Genomic DNA, 14,997 nt, shown 5'->3' with positions numbered 1-14,997 from the left:
TTCCGAGCTTTCAATGATCTTAACTGTCATTCAGATGAAACTTGGAAAATTTAGATTTTAAATTAAACGACATAAACGTGAAAATTCTAAAATGCTAAATTGTTCAAATGTTGCAACATAAATTTGACATGGTTACAGACACTACAGATTTTTTTGGGGGAAAAAAATCCTTAATTTTGCACAGAATGCTTCTATTTAAGCAAGAGTTTTTACAGGTCATATGCTTCTGGAAGCTTACACCGATTTTAGTATCAATGCCCATAAAAATGTGAATAATTAGCATTTTAAATTATAATTGTTTGAAATAAGACAGTATAACGGCAAAAAAAAGGGTAAGAAAAAAAATACATGCAAAATGCTGTGTTCCTATAGTTTTAAGGAATTTAAGGAAGTTTAGACCGTTAAGCATTTGTATGTTTGCTTAAATAATTAAAAGGTTAAGTGTGAATTAATTCTAAATCAAAAACCCATCAATTCAATTAATTGAATCGACCAACAAAAGGCCGATTGAATTACGTGATCGATTCCTGTCGAACCAGTTGCACTTGGAGTTGGACAGAGACCACCTCACTTCGACAGTCTCTGATCGCTTGGTTTGGTCTGCACCCATGTGTGATGGCTTTGTTCTCACCTCCTGAAACAAACCACAACAAAGGGGAAAACACGCCCTAGTTTGTTTCAGATGGAATAAATACTACATAAGTAAAAGCACCTATAGAGGGCTTTTCTGAAGGCAAGACTGAGGTATAGTACATAGCAAATGTCACCTTGAATTGAAATTCAGACTGAGATTCAGATCTGATCTCAGCTTTCTCCTTCACTAAAAGATATCTGATGGGTGAATCTCCCTTTATAATTGATGTGGTTAAATGGCTGTCATTGGCATGGTTTTGAGAATAGCACGGTTGAACTGTCCTGTCGAGACTATGCTGACCGTGCCACACAACCCTGCCCTTTCTATCCACTTTCCTTTTGAGGTTAAAAAAAAAAAAAGATTCTGTTCTCGTAACCTTTTAATTACATGAAGGTCTGGCCTGTACCATTCAAGCCCCCTGTCCGTGTGAGTAGTCTACTGTCAACAGTCTGTGTGCTGAATGACTGAATAGGTCCGGGCATGTAGATTCCGACCAGAAAGCAAGTAAGACCTTTAGCCTTTGGAGTATTTTTGAAAAGGCCAGCTGTTTCGAAAAAGTTTGCACCCCATACCACTGGCCAGCAGTAGCAGGCTTCATTTTCTTGGGGAAATGAATTCCCGAGATTATTTGGAACGGTAAAAGAAGACGGGTGCTGCATGCTGAATTTTAAACCAGCTGGATTACTGTCTCAGTTCAGCTCATGGAGACACGGTGGCATCTCTGAATAAGTGCCCTCAAAGTGTACGAAACCTCAAAAGTCGCTTCAAAGTCAGAGACTGATGGGGTTGCAGATGCTGGAGGAGCATCTTTCTCTCCTCACCCCTCCCTCCTGTGAGGTGACTCGAGGACACCAGGGTGAATATTCCCATCAATGAGGAGCTTATCAGAGTGTCAGCAGTGGTGTCTAATCACAGCCCGGCAGACAGACCATAAATCCCTCCCTATTATGGCTCAGGTTTACACACTTGCTCCAGTCATTCACAGTCTAAAGCAGCTAAACTGAGTAGCTTCTGCGTTACTCTTTTGCAAATCAGCCAAACTTAATCTCTTCCTTTTTTTTTTTTTCACTTACTGGAAAAGAGAAATACAAAAAAAAATCTGGTGGAGAGAAAAGGATGTGATGCTCCGACTTAAGATGGGATCTCTGTAAAGCCACAAGGGCTCTGTCGAACTCTTTAAATGCCTTTAGTTTCGGATTTGCTTTTGTTTTTTCTTGTTCGGTTAGGAAACTCCTTTTGTTTTCTCTCCTTTGTCACATTCGAGTTTTGAATGTCAGGTGAAACTTTTCAGAATGATATTAATGATTGGGTTGGAGTTTATTTATCGCGTCTAATTTAACACCTGCTAGTCGCTGCTGTGGAATCGTGATAGTTTTGGAGAGGGGAGGCTCTTCCTCATCTTCGTCTTCATACTGCTGTATGATACACACTTCACTGACCACTTAGTGCGAATTGGGTTGATGCAGGTCCTTGGCTTTGGCCTCATCTAGAGATTGCTAGAAGGACTTACTAATCACCTATGAGACCTCTGGTGCAAGCCTGAGCAACTTTTGCTCTCATTTATAGCCCATGCCCCTAAGGACTGCTCAAGAGGTTGCAGTAATAAAGCATCTTTAGATATGGTATAAAGAGGTTAGGCTAGATGTAGTATCTTTTAATGTTGATTTATTATGCTAATGGTGGTCGTGAAACGTTTGGTTGTTGTTATCCATCCCTGTCCTATTCGGCCTCATTGACATTCCCTTCTCTCTGTTCTTAATCAAAGCTCTTGCTAGTGTGGTTTTATTTGTATCTAGTGTTCAGGCCTCATGCAAGCAGTCTATCTGAAGTGCTCTTGGGTTGATGGGAATGTTAAAGAGAAGCACTAGGCTTCATTAATGCAGCTCAGGCACGCTGACCGCCAAGTTAATGCAGCTATCATTCTGGAGTAAGGAGCTGGTCTCGTGTGGGGCTAACTCATGCTTAATGCATTCCTCTGGAGCGTTTAACCTTACATTGGGGGCAGAAGTGCAAAGAAGTGACATGGCCATCTTTCGGCCTTAACAGCGCCAGCTAGGCCCCAGCAGGCCCGGGTTGAAAAGCCAATGCAACATTATTCCTATGAGGTGTGGCATTTATTTAACGTGACCAGAGTCAGGGTATATAGGGACTGATTTCCAGGGTGGCCCCTGATCTCCTGTGGCTTTGAATCATTCAGTGTTTGTACTCAGGCCTATGTCATGAATCCTAAAAAAGTTTAGCATTTGTCAGATTAAAAAAAAAAAGATAATAATAAGGCAACCTGAGACACACAATGGCAAGGGTAATTTTGTACCTGGCATCTTTTGCAAAAATTATTAATGGACATCTACACCTTATCTAGTGAATTTAAAAGATCTTTCGTGGTCTTTTACAAATGCCGCTGTGTATGGCAACAGGCTGGAATATCATTTCCTGTGTGCATTCCAGTAGTGAGGCAGACCTATGACATCATGCATATCTGCGGTACGTATCTCAGACCACAGCGGTTATCTTGGCCAGCGTCACTCTGATTTAATAGGCTCTATGTAACAAAAGAGAGGAGACATTCTCTGAAACAGAACTGGAGCATGAAGTTTGGCTCAGTACTGAATAGCTGTGGCCTCCCTGTCTCTGTGCATATTGCAGGAAGAATGTTAATGGATGCACCGCTAGGACACAAATTTGGCAAAAATGCGAAGGAGGAAATTGGTTTTCTAATCAGGCTCTGACTCGGAGCACAATTCATCCACTCTCTCTTTGGCTGTAAGTGCTTTTTAAAATGGTGCCGTGGATTCCAGTGCAGCCCTTAGATTCTCAGTTGTGGCAGTGGCTGGAGAGAGGGAGAGGCTGAACCCAGGTGCTGTTGACACGCTGTAATTAATGAAGTTTCAGGGTTTGCCTGAGTGAGAAAAAGCAGCAAATGTGTTAAGGTAATGTTCTGCAGGAGACTTCATGCAGGGCTTGAATAATTTCTCTCTCTCCAGTTTAAAATTCATGTCTCCTGCTGTTTTATCATCTGATTACAATATGCCATGAAATCTTCTGGTTTTGGTATTCCGCTTCTGACAGGAGAACGTCACGAAATGTCTTCTCTTTTCATGTTTGGATAATGTCCCTAGTGCACTTTCTTCCCACACACTTAAAGACTGCTATAATGGATGAATAGCTCTTTGACACCTTTGCTTTGCTGGTTCAAGTGTGTTTAATTGCACAGGGGTTTTATAAGAATCTCAATCTGCTAACACTTCTCTCTTTCTCTCCCTTTCCTTTCCCCCTTTTTTGATGCAGGAGCAGCTCAGTATCCAGGTATGCCTACCTTTTACTTTTCTGTGTTCCTTTATCTGCGTGTCCATTCGTCTTCTGTCATGTATGTTCCGTTCCTAAGATCCCCATTTTCCTCGGGTCTTAAAAGCTCGCATCCTGACATAACCAAAACCATCTTCCATTTTCTTGAGTTTATAATTCATTCATTCTTCTTCTTGTGCTGCTGCTGCTGTTGCTTCCTCCTCAGCCTCCAGCAGTGCAGCTGCTCTTTGGTTCGTTCCATTTTTCACATCTGCAGACTGTTCTAACTCCGTTTCTCACCTTACAGGTCTAAGTTTAGCCCTCATGCCCCCCCTGCTGTTTCATCCATTAATTGTCTTCGTTTCTACAGGATACATTATCTTTTGGTATTTAAAGGTACCATTGGGTTATTTATAAGAAGTGAATTATGTGCCAAGTAGGGGCAATTTTAGCATGCATAGTATGTTTTGTGATCAGTGAAATAACCTGCCATGCTTCTGTCTCAAAATATGTTTAGCGATGTAGCTTAGCTTCCATAAACATCCATCCATTTTCGACACCAATTAGCCATAACGTTAACATACACCAGTAAACTTGACAGAACAGGATCATGGGCACCTAAGGTTCATTTGTGACTGTGGTGGCACATGGGAAACCTACACAATATTGAGTTTGGTGTTTTTTTTTTTATTTTTTATATCTTAATATTATGGCCGATCAGTGTAGCCTGTTGGGATATTGGAACCATCCCCAGGGAACCTATGCCACAAGTCAGCCTGACTTGTGCCGTTAGTTTCCTGGGGATGGTTCCAGGATCAGGACCCACCCTGGATCAGGTGCCATAGGACACTTCACCCATAGGACTGGAGGCGAGATTTGAACTCCCAACTCCAAGTAAGGCGATAGTGCTAACCACTAAGCCACCATGCTACCTGCTTCCACAAACAATGAGACATACTTGGCAACCGGACATCATGCGGTGGCTACTCTTGCCAAGTCATATACCTGGAAGCTGGGTGAACTCCATAGACAAACAAACCACATAACATTACAAACATGGCATGCTCGTGCTCATTCATTCCAAGTATTATACAGGTTTCACTAGCATGCTGATCCCCTACCACCTGCATCTCATTTATCGTTTTCTTTTCTCATAACCAGATATTTGTCTTCATGTTTTATCATTTGTTTACACCATATGCATCCAGCAGTTTGCAGCATTTGATTATCTTCCTGTATTCAAGAATTTCTAATAGCGCCCTCTACAGCACTAGAGTGCTAGTAAGTGATAGGCAATGCAAAATGACCTAGTATGCAAGCTTAATAGCTTAAAAAAATGCATTTGTTGCAAACATTTATTGTAAAAATGTAATGTAATCTTAATTTGTCTTTGGTCAACATGGTGATGCCTTACGTTTTTTGCTCAAATGCACAATTCTGTTTGTGTCACATCAGTGTATTGCCCCGAAAACCTACATCTATTAAAACCTGCTTTTAACGTGTCCTTTTAAAGTAAGACTTCACCAATGTCTTAAAAAAGTCTCTATAACATTCCTTTCCTGCAAAGCCCTGAAAGGGGGGCGCTAAGTGAATTTCTCGTAATATCATTTGTACTTTAATGAGGGGCAAGTAAAAGTTAATGAAATTTTGAAAGGATTGAGAGCCTCTCCTTCAGTCATTAATTTTTTGAGGGGGTCAAAAAAAACGAAACTGATTAAAACTACCGTGCTAGCTGTCTGCAGTCAACACTATTCAGATCCCGCTTTAAAGCTCTGATCGAGCAAAGTAAATGCGGAAAATACGAAATATTAGCGCTATTGAATTGTCTTAGAAACTGTAATCCTTCGTCATAATCTTTACTAATTAACCCTTATAGACCTAGATTAAAGTATCAAAACACGCTTCTGAATGCTAGCTGTGCTGTTTCTTTTAGCACCGAACGATTTAAACACGTCTAAATCATCAGTCCGGACTTTACTAGCCAAGATATCAGATGGAACCTGACATATATTAATTGATACAACAAGCAATACAGCAAGCAGCGGAAAAGATATATTCTTCCAAAGTACTAAGTTATTTAGAAGAAAAAAGTTAACAGAATAAAGTGGCAGATGCTAACAAACTTCCTCTTGCTAGTTAGCCGGATATGTTTAGAAGAACAGAAAAGCTTCAACAGAATAGGGATGTTATGTTTTCATTCATAGTCACAATGTATAACAGGATAGATACCTGACAGCAGACTTTATACCGCTGTGTCCTGCATACAGGGTGGCCAATCCATTACAGCGCACACAGTAAGTACATGCACACACCACGAGCAATTCGGGAACATCAATTAGCTTAATCTGCATGTCTTTGGACTGTGGGACAAAACCGGAGTAGCCGAAGGAAACCCACCAAGCACAGGGAGAACATGAGGCGGGAATCAAACACAGATCGAGGCGTGAGGTGTGAGGACACAATGCTAACCTACTGTACCGTGCCACCTCACAGACTTTTTATTAAAATATTAATTGTAATGCATTTCGATCTATTTTTCTTTCTTTTTTTTTACCTAGTTGAGGTCCTTACTCTTGTCCTTACGCAGCCAAAAATATGTCGCCTCCTTAGAATTAAATAAGGCTCATGCCAAATCATACTACAGCGCAACTGTTTCTCTGCACAGGGGATATGTACTGCCCTGAAAACCCTTTGGCTATGCAGTCTACTACTGTTTTAAGCATGTCGTGTTGCTCCCTGTGCTTCACCTCCCAGCATGCTCGTAACTTTATCATACCTGACAGATATCAAAAGGCCCAGAACACGCCATTGATTTCCACAACTAAACCGAACAGCTCTTTATTCCTGCCTAAGCAGCGCTCTTCACTAGATTTTTTTTTCTTCTCAGCATGCCACATTTTCTCTCTGACACTCTCTTTTAGAGCTTATTTAATAATTACTGACAATGTGAAAAATTTTATGGAAACGTAATTTGTCAAAACTATCTAAGAAAGAAGAACAATTATGGGACTATCATCCTACCAGCTTGTGTGTTTTTAATAGTGAGGGGAATACCATGAATCCACAATAGCTTTAGAGTTACAACTAAATGCCTTGACTGAAAATGTTCGCATAGAAATGAAGGCCATCCACAATGTAAAGGATAAAAATTCCTAAAGGACAGCTAATGCCAAGTGTGCTTCTAAATCTAGTTTTTGCTGATGTAGCCTTTCCGAAGGTCAAGAGTGTGCATCACTTTGTTGTGTTTTTTCCCACTTATGGAACAACTTGTGAAATAGATGACTTTATAATATGTGGGATAAGACAGATTTTGTGGCAACTTCACTATGGGCTTTCGGTCTCCCGAAGCTGAGATTTTTAGCCGCGAAGTGGAAAAGTTGACTTTAAAGTGGGTTAATATAAAGCTAAACTGCCTGGCCAAAAAAAGAATCCTCATACTCCCAAACAGTTTGTTCAGTGACCATTGTTTCAGCTTTAATTCAGCTCTCAATTTGTGTGAAAATGATTGAGACCTGGAATATGTCTCAGCCATAAGAAAAGACTCCATTGACCTGGTCATTCAGTGCTTTTCGGTCTTTAGCTGACTTCATTTTTTGCCACAAAACTTTGCTAAGCCTATACCTGACCAACTGTAGCAACCACAGATCATAACACTTCCTCCAGGGGCTTGTACAGTTGGCACAATGCATCGCTTTATGTGCTTCCCTTCTGACCTTGACACATCTATAACTCTGGAACAGGGTGATTCTGAACACATCAGGCCACATGACATTTTTTATTGCACAAAAGTTTAATCTAATGCTCCCTAGCAAATTGGAACTACAGGTCACACACAGGTCCCGATCTTGTGTCATTTTTGCTAATATTCACCTACTTTTATCAAAACAACCCATTTAACTTATGCTACAAACATGACAATATTTCCCTTAACTGAAATATGAAGCTGGTACTGCTATGAAGCGGCAAGCAATAACAATGGAGACAGTAAATAAAAATAATTGAGAGAATGGAGCGAGGTGAAAAGATGAAAAATATTGCTCATTCTTTTAACATGAATTGTTCAACCATCTGCATTATTCTAAAGCACACTGTACAGTAATATACTGTGTATAGACAATTATTTTACTATCCTATTACCTAGACAATGTTTGTTGAACTTGTGAACAAATTTGACTTACGAACAAGCTCATGGAACGGAACTCGTTCATATGTAGGGGACTTACTGTACTATAGCGCTCCTTCATTCCCCCAACACAGTTTTTACAGCAAGATCTAGGAAATCCATGAACAGCTAGAATTAAAAATTAAAATACATTTCCATATTGTCAAAAGTCAGACATCAAACCAAGCTATATGCCCAAACCTAATTTTTCACATGTTTCATTTCTTTGTTTTATTGCCTAATCAATATAATTCAGCAATTTCCCTGATGGTGACATAAATTCACCGGTAACTTCATTACTTACACATTGCTAGTACTGGCTTGGACCCACTATTTCCTTTAGAACTGCCTCGATTCTTCATGCCATAGATTCAAGAAGGTGCTGGAAATATTCCTTAGAGTTGTTCATTCACAAGATATTGACATGAGAGCCACATTCAGTTGCTGTGTTTGTCGGCCGCAAGTCCTCAATACAAATCTGCGGTTTCATCACAACCCGAATGTGCTCCTATTGGATTGAGATCTAGACGCAGTGGAGATAATTTGAGTACAGTGAACTCATTGCCATGCTCATCAAATCCATTTGAGATGATTTTAGCTATTTAACTATATAACTGATGCTCAGTTTAAACTTGAGCAGATCGTCTTGACCATGTCTACATGCCCAAACGCATTGAGTTGCTACTATGCATTTGGCCGATTGAATATCTGCGTTAACAAGCAGTCGAACAGGTGTACCTAATGAAATGGCTGATGTATACTGTATGATGTGGGAGATTGTGGATTGGTGAGCATCCATTGGAGATGGTCTAAAATGGTCTCTAATGTATTCTCAGTATTACACATACAGTGACATTTCTCTTATGTACATTAGGGAAGTGAATATGAGGACTGTCGGATAAGCACATATTTAAGCTTGTGCACAATTCACAAGCAAGGCTATTATTATTTAACCTTGTCCTGAACTCCGCCTATCACTTCTCTAGACTGAGGGAGGAATAGGTGCACTCTTGTGGCGCAGGCTGTGTTAAAAGCAGAAGCGGAAAAGCTAGCAATTGAGTGATTCAGCCAATATGTTTTATATCCACCGCCTCGGCCCACACTGCTCCAGATTTCTGCCATTAATACCCTTCCATACCCAGTCAATCAGAACAACCATGCTGAGACAGAGAGGAAACAAACTCTCTCTCTCAAACACATACACACACATATGAAACAGCACTTGGCAGGTTTCCTGGTTTGTTTGCCTTTTTTTTTTAATACATTTCAATCCAATTATTAGTTGCAGCCAAGTTATTTATATGTATATAAATTATGATTGAGCAGAGAAAGACTCTCTGTTAGGGATTTGGATGAGACCCAGCCCTTGTTAAGAACTCGAGCTCTTCATCGGCCTTTTGCTTTGGTTTATCCAGAGCACTTTCGCTCTGTTTTACCCATTTCTCTCTTTCTTTCTGTCTCTCTTTCTCTCTCTCTGACTTTTTCTTTATTCCGCAGCAGCGCTGATGGGGCCACTGTTACGGTATTAGCGTCGGCTCCTGTAAAATTACAGTAAAAGGCTCCCGGGAACAGAGCGTTAGCTAAGCACATTAGAGCTCGACTGCAGTGAAAGAACATTTGCTCCGTGTGACGGAGAGATCGGCGTTCTTCTGGCCTCTGAGCATATTTCAGGAAAAAGAGGAGGGGAGGACTTTTGATTTGCTAGATGAGAAGGTTATTAGAGAGGGAACAAAGAAGGGGCTAATTTAAAGGCAAACTCTAATATACTAATGCCAAAAGCGTGTCAGGAATTATGTGTCGTCGGACAGCTTCAGCCTGCTCTCCGCTGACCTCAAGGACGTGCCTCTGCCACAAGGAAGGCTTTCTTCCTCCTCCTCGCCTTTGCTGTCATCCGAATATGTGTGTGTGTGTGTGAGGTGCAACGATCGATATACAAAGGCCGGTTCAGGGTGTGCTCAGACACCAACTGGATCAGGAGCCACGGGGAGAGATGGTTCAGGATAAACAAAGCTCCGTCTGGGCCAATCTCTCGTCCAGACAGTTTGTTTAGTTAGAGAGCGATGCAGATTGAGACCTGAGGAGATGGACAGCTGCTGGAGGTCCTCCCTGCGCCCTCTCCTACTGAGTAGGTATGATGATCCAGGAGGAGAGATAGAGAGGGCAGAAAAGGTCCCCTTCCGTTCTGCTGCACTCTATCCTTCTTCCCGTGGTTTTCTGGCTCCAGCAGCAATTTTTCTTTGCTCCCTTACCTGTTTGTTTATGAATCTTTTCCCTGCTCACTTTTCTTTCCTAGATTCTCTCTTCTTTCTTTTTTCTCCTCTCTTAGTCTGTAGTCTGTTTTTCCTTCTCACAGCATTGCATCTTTTATTTATCCAGCGCTGTTTCAAATTGCACATATATGTGTGCTATTCTAGACTATTTTTAACTGTACGTAGCTTTCCACGGTGCTCATATCGAACCGTAGTACAGGGGGGAAAGAACTGGTAGCAAAATTGTCTCTGATGCTGCTTTAGTATTAATATTAAAATTAATGTGAGTGAACTATACAAATATATACATAACTGAGTACATGAGGGACATGGCAAGACAGTTTACACTGCGGGTGCTAAAATGAGTATGTGCTATAACATCACACTCAAATGTATTTTTTATTTATTTTGTCAGGGAATGTGTTAACTATAACACAATATTTATAGCACAGTGTGGTTGAATTCTTGAGTCATAAAGTGTTAATTAATTGTTTTATATAACAGCATTTAAGACCGTAATATAAACGATGGATTCACATCATTTCTATAACAGCTCATTAAGGGCCACATGAGCCATATACTCGAAGCCTCATAATAAACAAATTAAAGGCATGATGTCTGTCTTATAGATTCTGTATATATGTATATGTATTATTTTAATTTTGGCATTAAGGTTGTAGTGTTGCTAAAAGTCTTCCTGCATTCTTGGATTAATTATCATAAATTTTAGTCTTTGGGCAACTCTATGTCTTTTAAAGTACAATTTTTTTCTTTTTTATTTATGCATACAATCGGCTATTAATTTAGTTTGATAAATAAACTTAGATATATACAAATTACTGTAACAAAGGTAATAAAATCACAGGTTTATTTGTGTCATTCTTGTTACAATATATATAAACATAAATCATACTATTTTTTTTGCTGCAGTGTTTATAAATTTTTTTGTGCCAGTCAAAAACGCAATGAATTATTTTCTACATTCTAGAGCAATATTGGATTTATTAATTTATTTAATAACCTGTTAATGTACTATAAAATAACGCGTACGGCATTAGGTAATTAAGTAACAACAAAAACAACCGTAGTTGTTTTTTTTAAGACATGAAGGTTAGTTATTCTGGAAAAGTTCTTGCGCGTTCATTATAAGTGCATTTGTAAAACCCATGAAGCACCATGATGAAACTGGCTCTCATAAAGAGCATCCCAGGAAAGCAAGATCTAAAACCTACCTCTGCTGCAGAAGTTCATTTAAAGTTACCAGCCTCAAAAATCACCAATTACAAAAATACTGTATAAAGAATGAGCCATATGTTTGCCCACCATGCTGCTAATGATCCACTATGCTCATGAGGATGACATGAATGTTGTAATTATATTTTATTCGCTTAAAAGAAAAAAAAAAGGACAAAACTATCTGCACTTAATCATTTCCAATATCTAATGATCCCTGAATGTGATTGTTTATTAAATATTATTAATGTTGCCTTTGTAGTTTTAATTGTACCTCTCTAATTAGTGCGCACTGCTACAACTGTGATTAATTTAATTCATTAATAATACTGTACACGATGAGACTTCTGTAAAGATCATGCCTATTTATGTAAAAACTAAAATTTGTTTTACGGTACGTTACTGCATATTGTCTTATTTTTTAATTATTAAGTTAAAAATATGACGTGTTGTTGACTTTTTCATTTGACATTAATAATTCTTAATTGGAAAGATTTTATAATAATTACATTAACTGCAAGAGCAATTTCAATAAGAATAATCTAGTTTAGATTTATACTTTTTTTTTTTTCCATAATGAAACTTATCATTAGCCAATTTTAAAAGATCACGTTTTAATTGGACTTGATTTAAAAAAAAAATCCGTTTGGAATAAAGCATCAAGAGGCAGCTTCTTAGGAGACACTTTCTTAAGAGGGTTATTTCTGGTGAAGTGAGTACTGGGATGGCATTTAGCACACAGATGGACGACGACAGTGGCATTAGCGCTCCCGCTTTGCTGACCCGCTGTTCACCGAAAAGGGTATGCAGGGTTTCTGATGCATGTATTTTTAACCACAGCTCGGTAGAATTCTTTATTCGGACTGCTCGAGAGATACATTTTTATAATTCATTTCTCTATAGGTTCATTTCTATACAGTATCAGAAGCTCTGACAGTAGTTTTGAGTTTCATTGATCTACAGGTTTATTCATTTCAGTGTGCTAGAACTAATATTGTGTCATTTCTACAGCAGTAGTTCCTTTACAGCAGATGCGCCACATTATCTAAGTCTTATCATGAATATATTCAAATGGGTTGTTGTTTTTCTGAAAAAAAAAAAAACATCCAGTTATAGATAAGGGGAAGTGTCTATAACAGTTGGAGTAGATTTTGTCATTGGTGTTTTTTTTAGGTTTTCCAATTTCATCCAGAAATATGCTGCGTGTGTCCGTGCATGTGTGTGTGCGTGCATGTGTGTGCGCGTGCATGTGTGTGTGTGTGTTCGTGTGCATTGTCCTGAGATAGACTAGGGCACCTTCCAGAGTGGACTCCCTCATGAAATGCCTTATGCTGGGGTTAGTCTCAGGATACACCAACATAAAGTAGTTAATAATGACGGCTGAATGCATTTATAAATAGATGGATAGATAGATGGATGGATGGATGGAGGGTTAAATGGATGAATAGATAGAGGGATAGATAGATGAAGAAGTGAATACAGTAGATGGGCAGAAGTATGGTTTAAGGATTAGAGGGCCAGAAGGATGGATGGAGGGATAGATGGGATGGATTTAGTTTTGGATGGTTGATAGAATGAATGGTGGAGAGAAGGATGGATGGAAGGATAGATGGATGCTGGATCCATGAATGTATGAATAGATGGATGAAAAAAAAGATAAAGGGGTGGATGCAAGGATTGCATAGTTGTATAGTTGTATGGACTGAAGGATAGAGATGGATGAGTTGATGGAGGAATAGATGAATGGAAGGATGGACAAATGAATAGATTGAGTTATTGATGTATAGATGGATGGAAGGATAGGGGGATTGATCAGAGTTGTCTGCGGAAAATTAAGACTCCTTAAAAGGTCATCACATTAGCATTTAAAAAAACAAAACTTTTTAAAGACGTTTAGTCATCCCCAATCGATCTCTGGTTCTGACCATCTTTTGTAGCCTGTCCATCTATTGCAAACAAATCATTCTGCATGTTTAAACCTCTTTCCCGTGTGTTCACATGATCCTAGATACGAGATAACATCTTCATGCCAGCAGAACAGCTAGACTGATCGAAGGGCACATGTTTGTGATAAAGCCCGTTATCCCTTAAAACCCAGTTCCTCTCCAGACTCTTCGGCCACACAGGACAGGACCACAGCCTGGGAATAGTGAAGGAGATTACAGACATATTAATCCATACACAGACATCTGCAGTATTGGTGATGTGTGTTGCTGTGTGTGTGTGCGTCTCTCACTTCTATCATCCGCCATCATTTACATTCTGATTTGACAGCGCTCCTCTTTTCTCTCCGTCTGTCAGGAAGAGAGGTAATACTGGTTCTAGAGGGGGACACCAGTCCGTTTTGACCTTCTCAGCACAGCGGTTTGCTGTGACATCGGCACACCGGGCGTGACACACACACGCACACACATACGCACGGACTTGCACACATGCGTTCTTGCTGCGAGTTTTTCTTCAGCCTGATGTATGAGGCAGTGCGGGTGGCGTTGGACTCGCAGTGATATAAATGGCGTGTCGGCCCGGCTATGAGCGCGGCAGCCTGCTCTGACAGCTTTAATCTAGGCTAAAATGATCAGTGTTCTGTGCTACTGCTTTTGAATGCCGGTAATTAAATAGAAAGATAATGTCACAGATCTGTTTGAACAAGTTATGCAAATACGCAGTGCACGCTTCTTCGGAGTTTCCGCAATGCCTTGTTGGTTGTCGGCGCACGAGCTGCAAGCTAATTTCACCGAGGCTCGCTTTCTGACGGCCTTCGCCTAAGCAATAAGGCTAATGAAGGCTTTGTTTGAATTGGAATTAATCACCAGTTCATCTATTTCGGAGGCGGTGACACAAACAATTATCTTAATTAAGCCGAGCTGCGTGCCAATAATCAATAATAGTCTAGAGGCTAATCAAGTTTAATCCTTCCTTTTATTCACCGCGATCCGTGCGCGAGATTTACTTCACATGTCGTATATTAAAAGCAATTTCCTAAGACTACTCGTCTAAGCACCAACGCACTGAGGAGGCGTGACGCCTCCTGAATACGAATGCACACTCGTGTCCGTACGCGCTTCCCGAGAAAAACAGAACACACCAGAGGGTCAGTAGAGTCTGTGTGTGTGTGTGGGTGCATGTGTGTGTGCGTGCGAGCGCTGGCGCTTCCTGTTTCTGCTGCTATCACTCCAAGGCCTGATGCTTTCCCGAAGCTGCAGGTGTAGCGTGTGCTGCGGATCGTGCCGAGGTTCTGCCGCACATTTCTGGGAGCCATATGGAGTTTCCAGAGCATTTGCACGTGTTTCATCACTTTTCAACAGAGCCAAGTGACATCTCGCCACAAACTCTGCAGTTATAAATGAAATGTGGTCGGATTTTAATAACGCATTGAAGCACCCCGTTCGTAAGATATTTTCCTTTAACCACGCCCCCAAATCAAATCCTTACAT

General features: G+C 40.2%; 1 protein-coding gene across 6 annotated transcripts in view; it reads left to right on the top strand.

The window, feature by feature from the left end:
- The window catches only part of cadm1a (cell adhesion molecule 1a), a 346,104-nt gene that overhangs the window by 251,453 nt on the left and 79,654 nt on the right, over positions 1–14,997 (top strand). For 5 of the 6 annotated variants that reach the window (XM_053478294.1, XM_053478290.1, XM_053478289.1 and 2 more), the window contains exon 3: positions 3,923–3,940. The exons of the other annotated variant lie outside the window; for it this stretch is intronic. In XM_053478294.1, the coding sequence (XP_053334269.1) occupies positions 3,923–3,940 (18 nt within the window). The remainder of the gene's footprint in view (positions 1–3,922; positions 3,941–14,997) is intronic. 6 annotated transcript variants of the gene reach the window in all.

This window comes from Clarias gariepinus, chromosome 19, assembly GCF_024256425.1.
Source record: "Clarias gariepinus isolate MV-2021 ecotype Netherlands chromosome 19, CGAR_prim_01v2, whole genome shotgun sequence".
NCBI classification, from domain to species: Eukaryota; Metazoa; Chordata; class Actinopteri; order Siluriformes; family Clariidae; genus Clarias; species Clarias gariepinus.
Note: the sequence above shows the minus strand (reverse complement) of the source record. Positions and strands in the feature narration are given on the sequence as shown.